Source organism: Manduca sexta, chromosome 18 (genome assembly GCF_014839805.1).
Source record: "Manduca sexta isolate Smith_Timp_Sample1 chromosome 18, JHU_Msex_v1.0, whole genome shotgun sequence".
NCBI classification, from domain to species: Eukaryota; Metazoa; Arthropoda; class Insecta; order Lepidoptera; family Sphingidae; genus Manduca; species Manduca sexta.
The window spans coordinates 14,322,509-14,341,810 of NC_051132.1; the positions used below are offsets into that span (position 1 = coordinate 14,322,509).

A 19,302-nucleotide genomic window follows, 5' to 3' on the forward strand; every position below is an offset into this window, starting at 1 on the left:
TATATAGCAACGTGGAAACGAGAAAGAAGTCTATCATGGAAACTGGGTTATATAGGTTTTGAACGAATTGGCACTCCATTGGTCGAAACTGCATGCAGCTATTGTTATTATCTGGTTTATTTTGATATGCTCGACGCCATGAAATAGCCTTATCAATATGCGCTACTTGTTGGTAAAAATATATAATATATGATTATTGTGGATGTATAAAATTACATTTTATAATTATCAACAATGATTGAAAAAACTAGTACGTAAATAATATAGTAATAGCCGGTTTTTCGACGTTAACAAAACCGATAAAAGCATGCGAGCATCGCATCCCTAGGTGAATGACGTGCGGCTCGATGCGCCGACTCGAGCCGGCTGCGGCCTCCGCGAACCGATTTCAACCGGTTTTGATCCAATCGAGGAGCGCGCTCACTCGCAACCAATCAGCGGCCATTGCGAGCAGTCGTTCTCGTCTCGTCGTTCGTCGCGTACTACTTTGTTTCCGTTTCGATATTATTTTGCACAGATAAATCTATATTTTGCGCGTTGCAACCGCGAACCGGTGTCATCCCGTGTTGTGTTTCGTGTGTCGGCCTGTGCAGTGTGCCATCGAAGTTCGGACATTAACGCAACGTCGCTCGCTTGGAACGTTCAAGAATAATGTTGGACAAGTAAAAGAGGCGATCGGAGTAATACGTTTGTTGTGAACGTTGAGTTGCACATCTAGAACAAATGGTTGTTGAAGCGGGACGCCGGGAAGCTATGGTGGTTGCGCGCGAGCGGGACTTTCGCCTCGGATCCGGTGCGTTCATCTTCTTCAACCTGACGAGGCAGGACTACAGCTGACGAGTAATATGCTCGTTGTCGAGCAGAGACTTAGTGCGCGGCATCTGGGGCGCGGAGTGTCGGTGAGCGCGCGGCTGCTGCACGGGATTGAAGCCCGCGGCTGGCGCATGAAGTTCGCGCTGCTACGCGCCGACGTGGAGATCGAGGCGGACGAGCGCACGTACCGCGAGCTGGAGCGCCGGCTGCACGCCAGCGGAGGCAACGTCCATGTCAGGCCCAAGCGACGTTACATGTAACTATCTGGTTTATACCGCTTCATTTCGCCTCACCAACGTATGTTTTCACCACGCATTGATAGAAACATTGCTCGAAAACTTTCATCGGTAAACGTCTAGAATGTGCATTGTAGTGGTCCAAAGGGCTCAGCGAGTAACTAGCGGTAAATTGTCGTGACCTACATCTGTCACTTGAAGCCATTGTGCACGCTATAAATAGACGATGGATGTTTGAAAACATTTAAATATCTATGGCGGCCGGTGAGTTACTGCCGAATGGTTAGACGCTTGCGTTATACTCACAAATATGGTAAAATAGCAGTTGTGGAGCGATGACCCGACACAGTCACTTGTAACTAGAAAAGACTGGTCAAAGATTGTGTATCTTTGTATATAAGTAGGTCAGATTTAACATATTTTAAATGAAATATTTATTTGTTTGCCCAAAAAAAATATGTCTGGTATTTTCCGACCATAGCTTTTGTTTTGGTGGTGCTATTTTGTAAAATTTATTTGGGCTATATGGATGTTACACATTCGCTTAGAAAAAAGAATATTGCTTCTGATATCATTTGATATCACTAGTTATTGCAAGCTGCAATATTTTGCCTGCATTAAAGTCCCGCTATATATTTTCATGGGATAAAAGTAGCCTATTGCCTTCCCAAGGTCTCAAACTGTATAACAAAATTCATCTACATCAATTCAGGGATTTTTTTTATTCTATAGTGTTCAGACAGTCAGATGTAGTGGGGACCAGGACTTTATGTAAACTTCTGGTTTAGATACTTCAAAATACAGACAAAATAGTTATAGGTATGAGTGAGAAAACAGCTTATTCAGCTGTAATTGTTACACATAATTGATATTTATTCACCAAGTTATTTGGTGAATTATTTACCAAGAATCTTTATGAGACTTATGAATAAAATAAACTATGAAATATGGCTGTAAAACAATAATATTTAAACACAAAAAATTATCAATAAATATAATCACAAGTGTTACAATGTTGGAATTAAATATTCTCAGGTAGTCAGTAAATTATTTTAAATAATAAGCCATTGTACACCCATTACCAAGTGTAGCAGGATGGTTTTATGAAATTAAATTGCAATATGAGTTTGTAAAAACAAAACTACATTATAAACAAACCATTGTATAATACACAATGTGTTGTGTAGATTGTAATATTATAATTACGAGTTCCATAACATATTAGCCAGTACATAACAAAACAGAAAAAATTACACTTTATTTGTATAATCTATAATTTGGCATGATTAGATATTAGATTTTTTTTATCCTAGCTCCGCATTGCAAAGCTCAAAACATATAAAATTCATTTATAGAAAAATATATCTCTATGAGCACTAGAACTGTACTGGTCTGCTAATACTATTTTACAGAAGTAGCCGAATAGTTTTGAACCTGATGCCATAATTCTTATATAGGTAGGTTATTTTTCTCTAGTTAAGCACCAATTTGTCTCAGTGTGCATTATGATTCAATCTTATACATACTTATAGCTTACAAATTACAGCTAGTATTATTATAAAAACCTAAGCCCATCATCAATTTGTTTAAGTAATAAATAAAAATAACATTTTAAAAAGTATCATTTTAATGCGATAAGATACTGGATGATAACTTCCGTGTTTCAAATATTTCCTAGAATTATTATCTTTCCAGTTTGTTTACATTGTTATTCTTTAAAACTGCCAACCTAAGTTAGTGTCTTGCCAATTTTTAATATACGAAATTCTAAGAAAGTAATTATTGTTTTTGAGATTCTGACAATTTTAGTAGGTGCTGAAATCTAATTTAATTCATTTTAGATTGTGCAATAGCTGAAAGATCTTACAGAGATGGTATAGTAGGGGATAGTTAAAGTAGATAATGCTTACTGGGCAAAGAATTAATCCACCGTGGCAAACCATCTAAGTGCTAACCTTGTGTGATTGCAAAACCCTAGAAGCCCAAGCTCCGCATTAACTGGTTAAGTAAGAAATAAAACAAGACAATATGTGAAGAGCATAGTTTCTCAAGCAATTTTTATTTTACAATGATTACAATATTGTTATAAATGTGTATTTAGTAAATATTTATTGAACAATGTGTTACTGAGCATTCTAAGGTTTTAGACAACATAAGATTTGGTATGGTCTCCTGTAGAAGTAATATCAAATGTATCTGTTATGATCTGACAACTATCCCAATCCCTGTTTTGGGAGTGATAGCGGAAATGGATCAATCGAATGTTGGATTGGCATGTGTACAAAAGTCTATTATGATTGATTTATTCTTTATTGATGGTGTTAGCATTATTTTATATGCATCCGGATTGCGATTGCCGTATATCCATGCGAATAGCGACCACTATAAAGAAGGTGTTAAAACCAGTCATAGTGGTCCACGTAAGTGTGACTCGTTCTGAGATTAGCCTGTGTATATCCGGACCCAACAGGCCGGCATAATTATGTCGACTGCCGAGAGGTAATCATCTCTCGTCAGTCGACATTCTACTGAACCCCACTTACCATTAGGAGCAGTGTGATCACGTTGACTCGCACCTATTAAAAAAAAAAGTCAGACTAGATCATGCATTCGTAACAGCCATTGATATTGCATGTGTTTTTGCAGTGAAACTTTAACCAAATCAATAATAACACTTGACAATAAGACTGATAAACTATCTACCTATCGGCTCAGATAAAGCATGATAACAATGTTTACATTGTTTCAAAGGTTTAAAAACTCATTAAGGCTAGGTAATACATTGGTACTTGGCTATAATATCATCACGCCTATTTTACCAGAGAGGTAGCTGCACTACATTTTGTGAAGGAAATGATGGCTTTTAACTTTATAAAACAAATTTTGGATAATCTAATCAAATATCTGTGTTATATATTGTCCCACCGCTGGGCACGGGCCTCCTCTACTACTGAGAGGGATTAGGCCTTAGCCTACCACGCTGGCTTAGTGCGGATTAGTAGACTTCACACGCCCTCAAAATTCCTATAGAAAACTTTTCAGATATGGGGTTATATATTGGGGTTTAGAATACCCACATTAGATTTTATTTATTTCTCAATTACAAGATAATTATTTCAGTTTTGTTAAATTATTGTATTATTTAAAAAAAAAATCAGAATAATCACGACACTAGATTAAAATGTGCGTAATTAGGGTGTATAAATTTAAACAATTTATGAAACCAGGCTGTAAGAGATTATGTAATCGATTAGAAAATAATGTTATGTGTCCCATCCCTACACACACCTCTCTCTAGTTCCGGTGCTCAGCCATGTAACATGTCTGTACAATAATATATAATTGTAATGTCCATTAATCACAATAAAAACATAATAATAAAGAAACCTATCATTATTTTATATGGCGCAGTCGTAAATGACACAAGAAAAATAAGGTTTCAAGAAAGAAAATAAAGTGATTAAAATGGATTTGAAGCAGCCATCGCCATTACAATTGACCGCATGTTCTAATCCCAGTGAACAGTGGAAGAAATGGAAACAAAGGTATGATTTGTACTTTGTAGCGTCCCAAGCGGGAGAGAAGCTGAAAGATGATGCCAAAATATCACTGTTATTGCATGTGATGGGTGATGAAGGAATCGAAATCTACAACACGTTCGAGTTCGAAAAGGAAACCAGAAACTACGAAACTATTGTAGAAAAGTTCGATAGTTACTTTCAGCCGCTAAAAAATGAAACGATGTGCAGACATTTATTTTTTACGCGTAACAAAGGTTGCGAAGAAAGCTTTGAAGAGTATGTAATGGCTCTGAAAAAATTAAGCTAAGATTGTGCATTTGAAAATCTAAGAGATAGTCTGATAAGAGATCAGATAATAAGAGGAATTAGTGATAAATCACTAAGAGAGCGATTACTGAAAGAGCAAAAATTAGACTTAACAAAATGTGTTAATATGTGTAAAATGGCTGAAACAACACAACAACAAATGAAAAAGTTTGAGGAGGAACCAAGCGTAGCAGTGGTCAATATTAACAAAAATAAGAAATATAATATAATAAAGAAGCAGGGAGACTTCATTAGAAAAAATGAAACGAGTCCAGACTTCCAAAAGTAAGGGAGCGACCTACTGTAAAAAAAATGTGTCAACGCTGTGGATATGTACATGGATATAAGTGTCCAGCATATAAAGTGAAATGTAACAAGTGTTATAAAATGGGACATTATGGTAAAATGTGTAAAACAAAAGTAAGTTCTATACTTAATGAACATGATAATGTGAGTAATGATTATCAATTAGGTATGTTAAAAGTACATAGTGTGTGTACTAATAATGAGTTGTGTGAGTCATTAAAAATTAATGACCAAATTATTAATTTTAAATTAGATACAGGTTCAGATTGTAATGTGTTGCCGTTAAAGAATATAAAAAGTTTAAAATTAAGACACATTATAAATGATAATAATAAAACATTGTATAATTATGATGGTACTAAAATAAAATGTATAGGTAAAATTAAATTAAATTGTGAACTGGTTAATGGTAACAAAGTTAAATTATTGTTTTATATTGTAGACAGTGAATGTATACCAGTGTTAGGATTTGATACTATAAAAATGTTAGGTTTGATGGAAAGAAAATATTTAAGAATTATAAAACAGATAATAAACAATATGAAAAATAATAAATGAGTACAAAGAATTGTTTAACAGTGAAAAGTTAGGTTTATTAAAGAATGTAGAATACAAAATAACATTGAAGGAAAATTATGTACCAAAAGTAGAACCTTGTAGGGGTGTTCCAATTCCTTTGCATGACAAAGTGAAAGCAGAGTTAGAACAGATGGAAAAATTAGGAGTCATAGAAAAAATTACTGAACCCACAGATTTTGTGAGTAACATAGTAATAGTCAAAAAACCTGATGAAAAAATCAGAATATGTTTAGACCCTAATAACTTAAATAAATGTTTAAAGAGGGAACATTATAAATTGCCTACATTTGAAGAAGTTTCATGTAGAATGGCAGGTTCTACTATATTTAGTAAATTAGATGCGTCAACTGCATTTTTTCAAATAAAATTGAATGAAGATAGTGCTAAATTATGTACGTTCGCTACACCATTTGGTCGATTTTGTTTTAAAAGGTTACCTTATGGGTTATCATCAGCACCTGAAGTATTTCATAGACAGTATTCACAAATGTTAGAAGGAATAGAAGGATGTGCTGTATTTTGTGATGATATTGTAATTTATGGAAAAAATAAAAAAGAACATGACGAAAAGTTATGTAAGGTGTTAAAAATAGCACAAGAAAATGGTGTTAAGTTCAATTTAAATAAATGTGAATTTGGTTTGTCGCAAATTAAATACTTAGGTCATGTAATACATAAAGATGGCATAAAGCCAGATAATCAAAAAATTGAGTCTATAATGAACCTAAATAAACCAAAAAATGTAAAAGAAGTACAAAGATTATTAGGTATGGTTACTTATATATCAAAGTTTATACCTTCTATGTCGCAGGTTTGTCAACCATTAAGAATGTTAATTAAAAAAGGTAGTACTTGGGTATGGACTAGTGAACAAGAAAAGGCTTTTAATGAGTTAAAAAATATATTAATGTCGGAACCAGTATTACAATTCTATGATCCTAATAAACCTTGTACTTTGTCAGTAGATGCGTCAAAAGATGCATTAGGTGCAGTTTTGTTGCAAAATAACTTACCTGTTGCTTATGCTTCAAAGAGTATGACAAATACACAAAAAATGTATGCTCAAATTGAAAAAGAGCTGTTAGCTATAGTTTATGGATGTACTAAGTTTCACCAATATGTGTATGGAAAAAAAATTGATGTAGAAACGGATCATAAACCGTTAGAAAATATATTTAAGAAACCATTGTGTGATGTACCACTGCGTCTCCAAAGAATGAGATTACATTTACAGAAGTATGATTTAACTTTAAGGTATAAACCTGGTAAAGATTTATTAATAGCAGATTCATTATCAAGAGATTGTTATAATTGTAATGAGACTATTATGGAAAAAGAAATTGAAGCTCAAGTTGGAATGGTAGTTAGTAACTTACCAGTTACGGATAGAAAGTTAGAAATATTTAAACAGGAGACTATAAATGATTCTGAATTACAAAACTAAAAGAATATTTAACTAATGGATGGCCAGACATGTATAATGTACCTACATGTTTGAAACCATATCATTCTGTGAAAGATGAGTTATTTGTTTGTGACAATTTAATTTTTAAAAATAATTGCATTGTTGTACCAAATACATTAAGAACTGAGATGTTAGATAGAGTTCATTATAATCATTTAGGTATAGAAAAATGTAAAACAAGGGCAAGGTCTTGTATGTTTTGGCCCTCAATGAACAAAGATGTTGAAAATAAAGTTTTGAATTGTAATACATGTGATAGGTTTAGAAAAAGCAATGTAAAAGAACCTATGAGAATAAGAGAAATGCCAGTTAAACCTTGGACAGATTTAGGTTGTGATGTATTTAATTACAGAAATAATAATTATTTGATTTTAGTGGACTATTACAGTAAATACATTGAAGTTGAAATGTTAAAAGATCTCAGTGCAGAAGTAACAATAAGTGTTTTAAAAAATATGTTTAGTAGATTTGGAATTCCACAGATATTATATTCTGATAATGGACCTAATTTCTCTAATATTAAATTTAGACAATTTACTAAACAGTGGAATTTTATACATAAGACAAGTAGTCCATTATATCCGCAAAGTAACGGTTTAGCCGGAAAGATATATACAAACAGTAAAAAATATGTTTAAGAAATGTGATTATGAAAGTAAAGATAAAAGTTTAGCATTATTAGAATATAGAAACACACCAATATCAAGTGAATTTGGTTACAAATCTCCAGCAGAATTGTTGATGAATAGGAAAATATCAGGATTGTTACCTCATCAACAAGAGATAAGTAAAGAAAATAGAGATATTCAGAATAGTTTATATAAAAATGCTTGGAAATATAAGAAATATTATGATAGAAATACAAGAAAATTAAAAGAATTAGGGAAAGGAGAAAAGGTAATATTAAAAGATAGTAATACTAAAAAACCATTATCATATGCTAAAGTAGTAAGTAAGGATGATAGACCTAATTCATTTAAAATTGTTACTGAAAATGACCAAAGGTTGGATAGGAATAGGAGATATCTTTTAAAGTGTAATGATCAAAGCGAAATGAAAATAGAAACTGGCAGAAATTATGATAGTATTGAAATAGATGATGAAAATAGTGTAACACATGATAACTGTAACAATGAAAATATAGAACTGTGTGATTTAAATAAAATGTAAATGAGACTAAAAGTAGAGCCGGAAGGACTATTAAAAAACCTGCGTATTTGAAAGATTATTGTTGATTTGGAAAGAAAGGGGATGTAAGAGATTATGTAATCGATTAGAAAATAATGTTATGTGTCCCATCCCTACACACACCTCTCTCTAGTTCCGGTGCTCAGCCATGTAACATGTCTGTACAATAATATATAATTGTAATGTCCATTAATCACAATAAAAACATAATAATAAAGAAACCTATCATTATTTTATACAGGCTGGCATCATTTTTGCAACAGTTTTGAAATGCAATCTCTCTTTTTCGATAGTTATATTTGGACGGTATTTTACTTGCAAGTTACCATGAATCTGACTGTCGCAACTATACAAAGCAATGTTAAATAAAATAAATGTGTACATTCGCACTTTTCAAAATTTCTATCAGCATTAATAATAATATCAGCCCTGTATTACAGTATACTGTCCCACTGCTGGGCACGGGCCTCGTTTACTACGTTACGTACATAATTTAGAAAAGTCAGAGGTGTGTGTCCTTGGGTTTTAAACCTGTGGACATTCGTCTCGGCAGTCCTTCCCACAACCAGCTACGTTATTATTGCTTTTCAAATGTATTATCATTAATCAAATTCTGTTTGTCCACAGCGTGGCCCCGAAGAGCGCTACAAGTCCGATCGCGAACAAGCAGGTGATTACGACACCAGGTGAGCGAGTCCCACTGCATGTTTTAAGTCTTATTTTACATACCAGTGTGAGTCTAATGTCTAGCTTGGTTTAGTAGTGGTCACCTTGGAACGATTGCCTTTGGCCATTTGAAACATTAATTCCCAATGTGGTCCTTCCACACCATACACACCTTCAGGGCTCCACGTAGGCGTGACCAAAAAAACCACTACGAAACCAAAAAAAAGTGAGAAAAAAAGTTGGGACCTCTGATCTAAAACAAAATAATTCTTATATTTATGATTAAAAGCGATTTGTTTTGTTTACTTACTAAGTTCTTTAAAAACCTTCTCAAGAAACACTGCCTCTCGGGTAGAAAATAACATGCACTTACATTGACAAGTGACAACTCACTGAAGGATTCTAAATGACAGTAAATATTGGTGCCTGGGTATTAGATGCTCATGTGTGCTTCTTGTTCGCAGCGATCCTCGCGTCCCCCAACCAGATGAAGCCGGTGTACTGCCAGGAGTGAGTATACAAACATTATTAGCGGGTTGCAGACCAATAACAGAGCAAAATTAGATGAGTTTAGCTTGCATGGTTGGGACATTACATGTCCACCATAGTTTAGTTTACCGTCTGTAGATAATTTAGTTTTCGGTCTGCAACCGGAATTAATATTTATTATTCGTACACACGCTTCTTAACCCGAAGGGATAGGCAGAGGCGCAAGTGGTGCACCCATTTATGCCATGCGTGTTCCGTCCCATACTTTTATAGGGAGCAAGTCAATCGCCATTTTGAGCACAATTATCTATTGTTAATATTTAGTATAATTGACAAAAATATAGTTGAAAAAAGCTTTATTTGAAAAGAAATTGCTCTTTGTTTACACTCTATTATTTACTTTTTAGAATGTTAACATGTATGTAAATAGGATTTGTCGTAATTTGTAGGAATTGTGTTGTTATCAGTGTGTTTATAAATAGTGGCGAGCGCTGGATTCGCCGTCAAGGCCGAAAGCGCTTTTATGTCTAAATATAGCTTTGGCGCGTGTCGGTGTGTACGATTGTCGCAGAAAGTTTGGCGTGCGTTTATAGAGGCGTGTGCCCACTGTGGATATTCCTACGAAAACTATTATCGTAGGAATATCGTAGGTACATTTAAGTCGGCTTTTTTGTTGTAGGCTTCTAAGATATGTATGAAATAAATTTTAAAAAAATGTGTATTTTACGAAGAGGTCAAGTTTGAAGTTAGAAGCGGTTTCTAAACTCTACCAGTCTGATTACGAACGTGGGTAATCTACGAGTAATTTGTAATGATGTATGTGTTTGTATCGGTGCAGTGGCAGCGACATGAAAGTGAACTCGCCGCCGTGCCACTCGCCCGGCGCGATCCTGCCCGACCTGCCCCAGCCGACTGAAGATCCCGACAAGGTGAGTCACTCGCATCATTTTAGAGCATTTTTTTTACGACGCAATTATGCCGGCCTGGAATGCAACACACTTACGTGGACCCATCGATATATATATGCACTACGTACTTGATTTGGCGTTCCGAACATTCACTGTATTCAACTGAATTGAACTGCAATCCATTCAAACTGACTTTAATATGGGCAATATTGACAGCTTGTGGTTGTGTACGGAGTGGCGCTCATGATATAAGAACTCGAGTCCAAGTGTAAACCTGGATTTGAATAAAAAATATTAGTCAAATAAGTAAAATATATCCTATCACCAGCAATGTTGATTGATTCCTTCCAAACAGAATTTTATCCTCGGCGGCCAATCTCAACGGAGATCAGTCAAGTACGCAGGAGATATTATAAAATATTAAATTCGTAAAATAGTTTTATTTCAATGAACAAGTTGTTTTAATGGATACGATGTTACCAGTATTATTTATTATCGCAGGGTTTCGGCCTGTCCAAGGAGGCTTCCTCTGCCGAGACGCAGGTGTGGCTCTCTCGCCACAGGTTCTCACAGCACGCCGCCACTTTTGGCAACTTCTCTGGCGCCGACTTGTTACGGTAAATATTTTCTATTCAGTTTATAACCAACCACGCAAATGGAGGTGTCTGCTTATCAGCCAAATGTGATTGATTTCGTTTTCTTTTGTGTTGCTAATACATTTTAGTGATGATCTACTGTAACAGATATATTAATCGATACCAGCAATTAACACTGCTAAATCGATTTATAGCTAATTTCCGTTGAGTGCAAAATTATTATTTCTTTATCTTTTATAAGCTTACAAAATCTCTTTTGTTTTTTGCTATAAAATGAAGAATTCTTAAATTACACAATACGCTCATTCTTATTCTGGTAGTATACATTTTATCTTATTTTTCACTTTAAATGTCTTTCTTGTAAACTTGACATTTTTAAGTTAGCGTAGATGTTAATTGCAGCTGTCGAATTTTGATAGCATCCAGAATGGATGAGGAGTAACGAAACTAGATTTCACCAGTTCGATTCCCAGCAACATGCACAATGTACATATCAAATATACGTAGCTATATATTTGTTTTGACCTCTGCACGAACACTCTGGCTCGTGGCTGACCCTTTAATTGACGTCTATTGACGCCTCGCACGTGATACTCAGTTTTAACTTGTTATTGGCGCCGTATGGGACGGAACGTGACTTGGTTTTTAAATAAGAATATAATTTTCGTATAACTTATAATTAAACAACAAATACTACTTATTTTATTAGGATGGGTGACGGATTTGGTAATGGGTATTTTAAAAAAATACTTTGATAATGCCAGCTATACCACAATTATAAGGTAATTCTGTCGGCAGCCTGTCGCGAGACGACCTCATCCAGATATGCGGGCTGGCCGACGGCATTCGTCTCTTCAACGCGCTGCACGCCAAGTAAGTCATGGATTTGGCAATATAACTGAAGCTTTAGTTTTTGTTTAAACTGCAAAGGATTGTCTGTTAGAATAAATATAGCTACACACCTTGGAAGTCAATACTATGTATTAATGCAATGTGCACAACTCCACATGTATGAAGTCTCGTAATTCCCAGTAGTTGTATTGAATGCAACGTCATTTAAACTGCAACAAAACAGTGCTTTACCGCTTCCGAATAAAAAAATCAATCGGAAACCTTACCTAGATCCGTTCTTGGACCTAAGTGTACTAGATTATCGGCATCGTATCGATTTTGTCAGTCTATTGCTGAACATAGGACTCTCCCTTAAAATTTCTAGACCAACCTATTAAAAGCAGTTTGCATCCAGGTGTACTAGGTGATAGTTTTGAATGTGTTGCGCAGACGCATCGAGCCGCGGCTGACGGTGTACGTGTGCCCGGCCGGCTCCAGCATCTACAGCGCGCTCTACCTGCACAGGTGTCGCGCGCACGAGCTGCGGGACAAGCTCAACGAGCTGCACGGACAGACCAAGGTAAACTAGTATACATATTAATGAAGGATTCACAAATTTTCGCTCCATAATACTTAGATGTGATGGATTTGTAGATCATAGACCTGAGCAAATCCTTTACAAAGACTTTTTAATGTAGATAGCTCTGTTATTTTCTTGATAGGCAGCTCAACATATCACATAGCTCAACTTATTAATAGAGTTTATAGGGAATGAATCATTAATTTTATGCAGGATAGGGCTGATTGTGCCATCAAAGTTAATTTATTAGCAATAATCGTTTATACATTTCTAGATCAAGATTTCTGGATGAAAGTAATATCAATACTTAAATCTGAACTGCGACTATAAAATTACACAAGTTTGGATAAAACACTTTATTTGCTCTCTCATTTCAAATGAACCTCCAAATCTAGTCATTCTATTCATATTAATGATGTGTATTTCTGGTTTGTTAATAGCCATGGTGTGCATTCCAGGAGTGCGAGACTGTCCTGGTGTCGGGGCCGAACGGTGCGCGCGTGCGCCTCACGGACGAGCTGGTGCGCCACCTGCCCGACCACTCCACCTACCGGCTCGAGAGACTCGACGACAACGCGCTGCTGCTCTGCGCGACTAGCAACTAGACAACATTCAAAATGGCTCAGCCATGGTCCGAGGCACGAATTTTGAATGCGGAGTTTAGGATAATTTCCATGAGCAAGTGTTCATGTTGCAATATGGTCAGGAGTAGTAGAGTTGAACAGGCTTAAAACGAAGAGCTGTGATACTGAAAGTGTTGCGATATGAATTTTGTGCGTAATTTTGAACAGTGCATTACGACAGGCAATGCTATTTTATCCTAACTCCAGTTGAAATCTATTGTTCAAGATTCGTGCCCGCATCGATATATTTGAAGGGTAGCGACTGTCAAACAAATACATATAATATATTGCACGACATCATATATGTATTACTCTGCAGAAATCACATTGCCTCGATTTTCGAAGGTATCCCATCATTTAACCGTCAACTGATCAATGGCTGCCATCAGTCATTTAAGAGTGATTTTAATAGGCATGAAACAAAGTCTATTTTTAATAATTATTGTTTCGACAGTACAACAATACATGAGTTATACCTGTAGAGGTTGCCATGTGTGCCAGGAAATAATATAGCAACATACATATTTGTATGATAAAAAGATATTCAAGATGTGGTCTTCATGGCCAGTACCATCAAATTTATAACCAAACATATGAATAATGTAAAAACAATGGTATTTTGCCAGATATTGGATAAGTTCCTAGTCCACTGCTAGCCAGGTAGGGCTTGGTGGACAAACTACTAAGGCCATAGTAAATTGTAAACTTTACTTATGCCCAATACCATGGACCAACGGCTTAACATACTCCCAAATAGTGGAGTGTGTGAAATAGCAATTTTTATTTTAAGTATTTCTTTACCATGTTTACTGATGTAGGCGAGGTTAAGTCAATGATATTGATTAAGCATCCCTGAATAAGCGTAAGGAGTGTTAAGCAAAGGGGCCACATACTAACATTCATCTCATCAAATTACTAATAACAAGTGCAATTATGAAGTGTACATTCATTTGCACCTATATAGAGTAAGGTTGAGATATATTTTTAATATAAGGTGTTACCAAATGCGCAATAATGCTTTGGGATTTGTTTAATTATAGTTAATGTTGATGTGTGGTTGATATCCACTCGATGTTGTGATTTTGTAATTGATGCCCTAAGAGCTAATAAATAAATAACATAGTTGCAGGGACAACTGGATACTACATTATACTGTGAAAAGAAGAAACAGTTTACACTGAGTTGTAACAAATTATTAAATCGGATTTTGATTTCAATTAATTCTGAGAAATAGATAATTTTGTATTTATTCAATGAATTTAAGTAATTAAAAACGAAATATGACTCCGTTATATAAACAATATAAAAGCTATTTGTATTGTTATAGGGAAATTATGTACATGTTAAAGTATGGTTAAATTGTTTTATTTGTACAACATGACGGATGGATAAGAAAAAGTATTTATATTGTTGTTTTAATATTTGTAATAGAAAACTATATTTTTGTAACCAAAGTCAATCCAAGTGCCTACAATTCTTGATTTGTCAATTTGATTAAACGAGTGAATGTCGGGCAGCTGTTTAGGGATAAATGCAATTATTGTTAGCTTTAAAATATTGTTATTTTAATTGGTAATTGTTATTGTACTGCGAGGCGTAAATTCTTTCACTAAGATGTTGGTTATTTTGGCCTAGTGGCGATTAGAAATATTTTTGTCTAATATAGACATATTTAGGCCAATATGACCTCGAATGCGCCGACGACGCGTTGCGTTATATATTGTTTTAATTAAGATTAAAATATTTTTCATAAGGCACTGTGGCCTGGAGCCAGCGACGGGATTTGTATGTTCATGGATGGTTCATAGAGGGTCAAGGAAGGACGTGATATCGTCATTGTAGTCGTAGGTTTGTTGTATTTGCAATATTTGTTGTCACGTCATTGTTTCAACAATATCGTGATAGAAAGTTGGACAGCACTATGAATATTGGTGTGGCTACTTTTTATCCCGATGCGAATGCAACGAACATTAATCGGCAAATTACGTCCTAGTGCATGAGTCGCGAGTACGACGCATCATTTTGAGGTTTTAATAAATTCTCCCCCACTTCTAAAGGTGTTAGTATACTCGGGGAACACTTCCCTTGAGGCTCGAAACCCCAGATGCCTTAACAAGTGCCTCAAACTGAGAGGAGAGCGCGCGTTGCGTAACGGAGTATTAATGAGAATAAGATTATATTAAATGTTAGTTTACGTTGCATGTGCTAGGCTAGCGTATGTATCGCTTGTAGTTAATAAATGTATATAAATTTATTAATGGTTTTATTTATTATGCTCCTATACCGCTGAAAGTGTGAGCTACTAGGGGACCTTTTGTTTGCCAAGTGTGTTCAATCCCACGATGTGAGTGACGAACCTATCATCATGTTAGGCACTAATTCCCCGAGCTGGTTCTCAGCAGAAAAACCCAATATCACTGTGTCTTCAAGGGCCTGTCGGAAATGATTTTTATTGGATTTTCGTAAATAAAATGGTGAAACATTTATAAACATATACCTCTAATCGACAAAAAGAAAATCACGACGCAATAAATCGGGTTTTATATAGTGCAAAAATATTTGTACACTTGTTTGAACTCATGTGTGGCACGGGTATTTGCGTATTTATGCAAAGTTTGTCTAAATAATTGCGTATTTGCCATTCGGTATCGGTTTTTCGACTACACATCAAAGCATTCAAAGTTAGAAACTGTGCGTATCCTGCCACACTTGCGCAAAGATCAGTTTTATGGAGTTGCTTGAAGGAGAACCGATTATATGGAAAAGTAAGTTTGAATACTGTGAGCGAATGTATTTGCAAAGCATGTGTGGTAGTCTTTCAAAAATTTATCTGTATCTGGCGCCGGCATAACACTAGCTTTCTCTTAATTGGGCAAATATAAAATTTAATTCAGTTAGTCCCAATAAATCTACACATTATACAAGTATGTACTTGTGATGAGTCGAGGGGGTCTGCCCTCACCTCGATACGCCAATGGACATGTCCGTAGACCTATCATCACGAATTAGATGAATATTGAGTCAATCCTGTCTCTTATTTGACCATCTGACTGTATTCTCTTGACAATCAATACCTAAGTACTTCAAAGTATTTCAAAGCCATTAGCAAGAATTCTAAATATACCTTACTCTGTTCGATCCATCATCGCTATGATAGAGTTCATGATTAGAAATGACGGAATAAAAACAACACGTAGCTTATATAAAATATTTATTTCAATAAGAAGGCACTGTAAAAAATTTATATTGTTCCCGTACCATAATGTGATGCGACTATAACAACGCGACTTTGTAATAAATAACATGACTCGCGACTACGTGATAAGGGCGCGGGCACACCATCCATTATTTATTTATCTATTATTAAAGCCGGTACACAACTGTAATATATTGCGTTATATTATCTACGCATAGAATTGTGCTTTACGGTAGTTTTTAATCAGTAAATAGAAAAGCGAAAGTTTAACAGTCCGTTCATAGCAAAGGAATTTTGAGTTGTTGCAGAATTTGTATGATATGAGGTAAAATAAAAGGATTAACTAAGTATACTACGGTGTGCCCGATCGCTTATCCCTTACAGAAACATGATTAACGAACACGGAATGTGTTTTAAACTTTAACTGAATAAAAACAAAGTTTATTATGCGATGCGTAACTATTTAAAAACGTTTAGTAACCTTACAGCTAATGATAAAAATATTTACAAGGCATACCGACGGAGGCGCTGGGCCGCCGCGAGATGGGGACATTGACTATTATAACAAGTATTCACCAACTCTATACCTCTTTTACACCTGCTCTGGTTGCATGTTATGTTTTATAAAAGCATAGCGCCTTTATAAAAAATTCACGTATAAGTGCGACAAAGAATCGTAACAGTCGAAGGTGTGGAACAGGTATTAGATGTATATAATTGATATCGCAATATATATTTTGATAATCACCCATCTCAACCCCAACTAACGACTTAAACCAGACAGTCGGCTAGGCAAGTAGAGTACATTCGAAACATAATACGCCATATGTATCACATAAAAATATAAAAATGTCTGATTAAAACTTTATATCGAGTTTGTTCGTTAAATAATAATAAATAATATTAAAATGGTTCAAGCGATGTCAATTAACTGGAGTGATATAACAGCTATATGACTTAGCTTAAGGCCACGAGACGACTCTGGGCAACAATATTTATCGCCAATACCAATAGTATATTGCGAATCTAATTTATATAAAAATGGAATGCATATAAAATGCAACAGTATTATTGATCCACTTAACTGTGATAATGCACCCACTGGCATATAGCATTTAGGTGTTCCATAGACAGAATCTGCGCATGCGCCTTCACATAGTGTAGTCTTAACAGTTGAATGTGTCAATAACTATAAAATATATTGTCCATGCCAGTGGGTGTAACATGTGATTAAAAGTCAATATTAACTTAAGTAATATTTAGGGGAGATGGGGCACTTTAGGCCAGTTGTATAAAAAAAAAATTGTCAATATTGTTATATAAATGCGTTGCATCCTTCTCCCCTGACAACAATCGAGCTTATCCGAGCACTGTGCGCCGCGTGACGTCACAAGTGCCGCGTCACGTCACAGTGTATAAATATAAAACTTTAAAAATATAATACTTTATCATAAGATACAGTATAAATATATTACGAACATCGTTCAGTGAGTGTTTAGTGTGGAAATCTGTCACAGTTTTGGTAATACAGACCCTTGAAGGTGTTACAAATTTCGTCCAACTATGCTAACAATTAATAAAATATTGCCTGCATAGATGATCCAGTGGTAATTTTAAATTCTAAATTACAAGACTAAAATCCTCGAGTAAAATAGAACGCGGTTATTTTTCAGGCACATAGACTTTTGGAAATCGTTTTATAAACCAAACAAGGTGTCTTTTATCAGTGAAATCTCAAGATAGTCTGGTGAGAATAAAATTATATATAAAGCTTGGAGAATACTCCGATGGGTGCTCGCGCCCTCAATGTTGCTAATAAGCCAAATATAGTTAAAAACGTATTTCAAGGGTCTGTAATCCAAAAATTGACAGAAACTTATATACAATGCGTGTATCGTTAACGTAACAAATTTCAATAAACGCGCCATTATTAAAACAACCACGAAATCATTAGAACGAACCGCTCGCGCACACGTACCTTTATATTTGGACGATTAAAGTGCACGCACATAAGGCACTAAAGTCTTGATTTTATATCTATAATCTATTGAAATTTCAATTGAAGACTTTAATTGTCGAATTATCGGTGTCATTAAGAAATAATTTATTATATCAGTCATAAGATGTAAGGAAGTTAGCATGTTCGTTGAGGTTAAAGAAAATGTTTTAACCAATTAGTAGACGCCTCATCTGCGATTGGTCAAAATCAAGTCACGAGGTACGTTCTGATTGGCCAACATTTCAATAAATATAAATAAAATTTAGAATTTTATAACCATTTTAAGATCTTCTAATTTATAACGAATACATGTTATAATGCAGTATACGTGCATAGTATTCGCCTATGGTGAGTGCAGGTAGTTAGACGCGAGTGTGGTTGCGTGTTTCGTGTTGCGGGTGCGCGTTGCGGTTAGTGCGCGTGGTGCGGCGCGGGCTCGACGTAGTTGGCGGGCAGCATGCCGGCGCGGCCGGTGCGCGCCACGCGGCCCGTCATCCAGCCCTCGTCGATGGCGGACGCCTCCGTGATCAGGTCGCCTTCCCGGAACGACACCTGCAACACAAACAAATTCATTTATTACCACCTCCTGCCCTATAATACTTCTCGATGAGTCCAACATGTCTCAAGATGAACGTACATTTATAATATTACGTACATTTATATCATTAAATTATTTATAATACACAACTGTTCAAAACCCGAAATTCGAAAAGTATAAAGTAATATTCAAATTAAAAAATAATTGTTAGTTAATGGACCAGTAGTGACTTACCTCGTCGCTGTCATTCGCCTCGTAGTCGTACATCGCGATGTACACTCGCTGAAACAGGAAAAACAACAATTAGAACATCGACAAACATGTGACGTATACTAAGAAATAACAGAAATTAAATGTTTTATTTGTACATGATCACTGCCATAAAATTTAATAAAATTATTTACCAGTACATTTTTTTCCCAATAGAAATAACTTTAAAAATACTTAAAAACAACTATTGTA

At 35.4% G+C, this 19,302-nt stretch overlaps 2 protein-coding genes across 13 annotated transcripts in view; one reads left to right on the forward strand and one right to left on the reverse strand.

Moving 5' to 3' along the window:
- The window catches only part of LOC115449255 (transcription factor CP2-like protein 1), a 63,460-nt gene extending 48,099 nt beyond the window's left edge, over window positions 1-15,361 (forward strand). For 10 of the 12 annotated variants that reach the window (XM_037440219.1, XM_030177019.2, XM_030177020.2 and 7 more), the window contains 7 exons: window positions 9,042-9,100; window positions 9,545-9,590; window positions 10,408-10,498; window positions 10,979-11,094; window positions 11,872-11,946; window positions 12,355-12,484; window positions 12,925-15,361. In XM_037440219.1, coding sequence (XP_037296116.1) covers window positions 9,042-9,100; window positions 9,545-9,590; window positions 10,408-10,498; window positions 10,979-11,094; window positions 11,872-11,946; window positions 12,355-12,484; window positions 12,925-13,089 — 682 coding nt within the window. In that variant the 3' untranslated portion in view covers window positions 13,090-15,361. The remainder of the gene's footprint in view (window positions 1-9,041; window positions 9,101-9,544; window positions 9,591-10,407; window positions 10,499-10,978; window positions 11,095-11,871; window positions 11,947-12,354; window positions 12,485-12,924) is intronic. The other 2 variants (XM_030177021.2, XM_030177022.2) reach the window with 1 other exon arrangement.
- A 940-nt stretch (window positions 15,362-16,301) lies between these two features.
- The window catches only part of LOC115449246 (LIM and SH3 domain protein Lasp), a 28,621-nt gene continuing 25,620 nt past the window's right edge, over window positions 16,302-19,302 (reverse strand). Inside the window, exons 7-8 of the mRNA XM_030177003.2 lie at window positions 19,075-19,122; window positions 16,302-18,854 (exon numbers count right to left, since the gene is read on the reverse strand). Of these exons, the coding sequence (XP_030032863.2) occupies window positions 18,714-18,854; window positions 19,075-19,122 (189 nt within the window). The 3' untranslated portion in view covers window positions 16,302-18,713. The remainder of the gene's footprint in view (window positions 18,855-19,074; window positions 19,123-19,302) is intronic.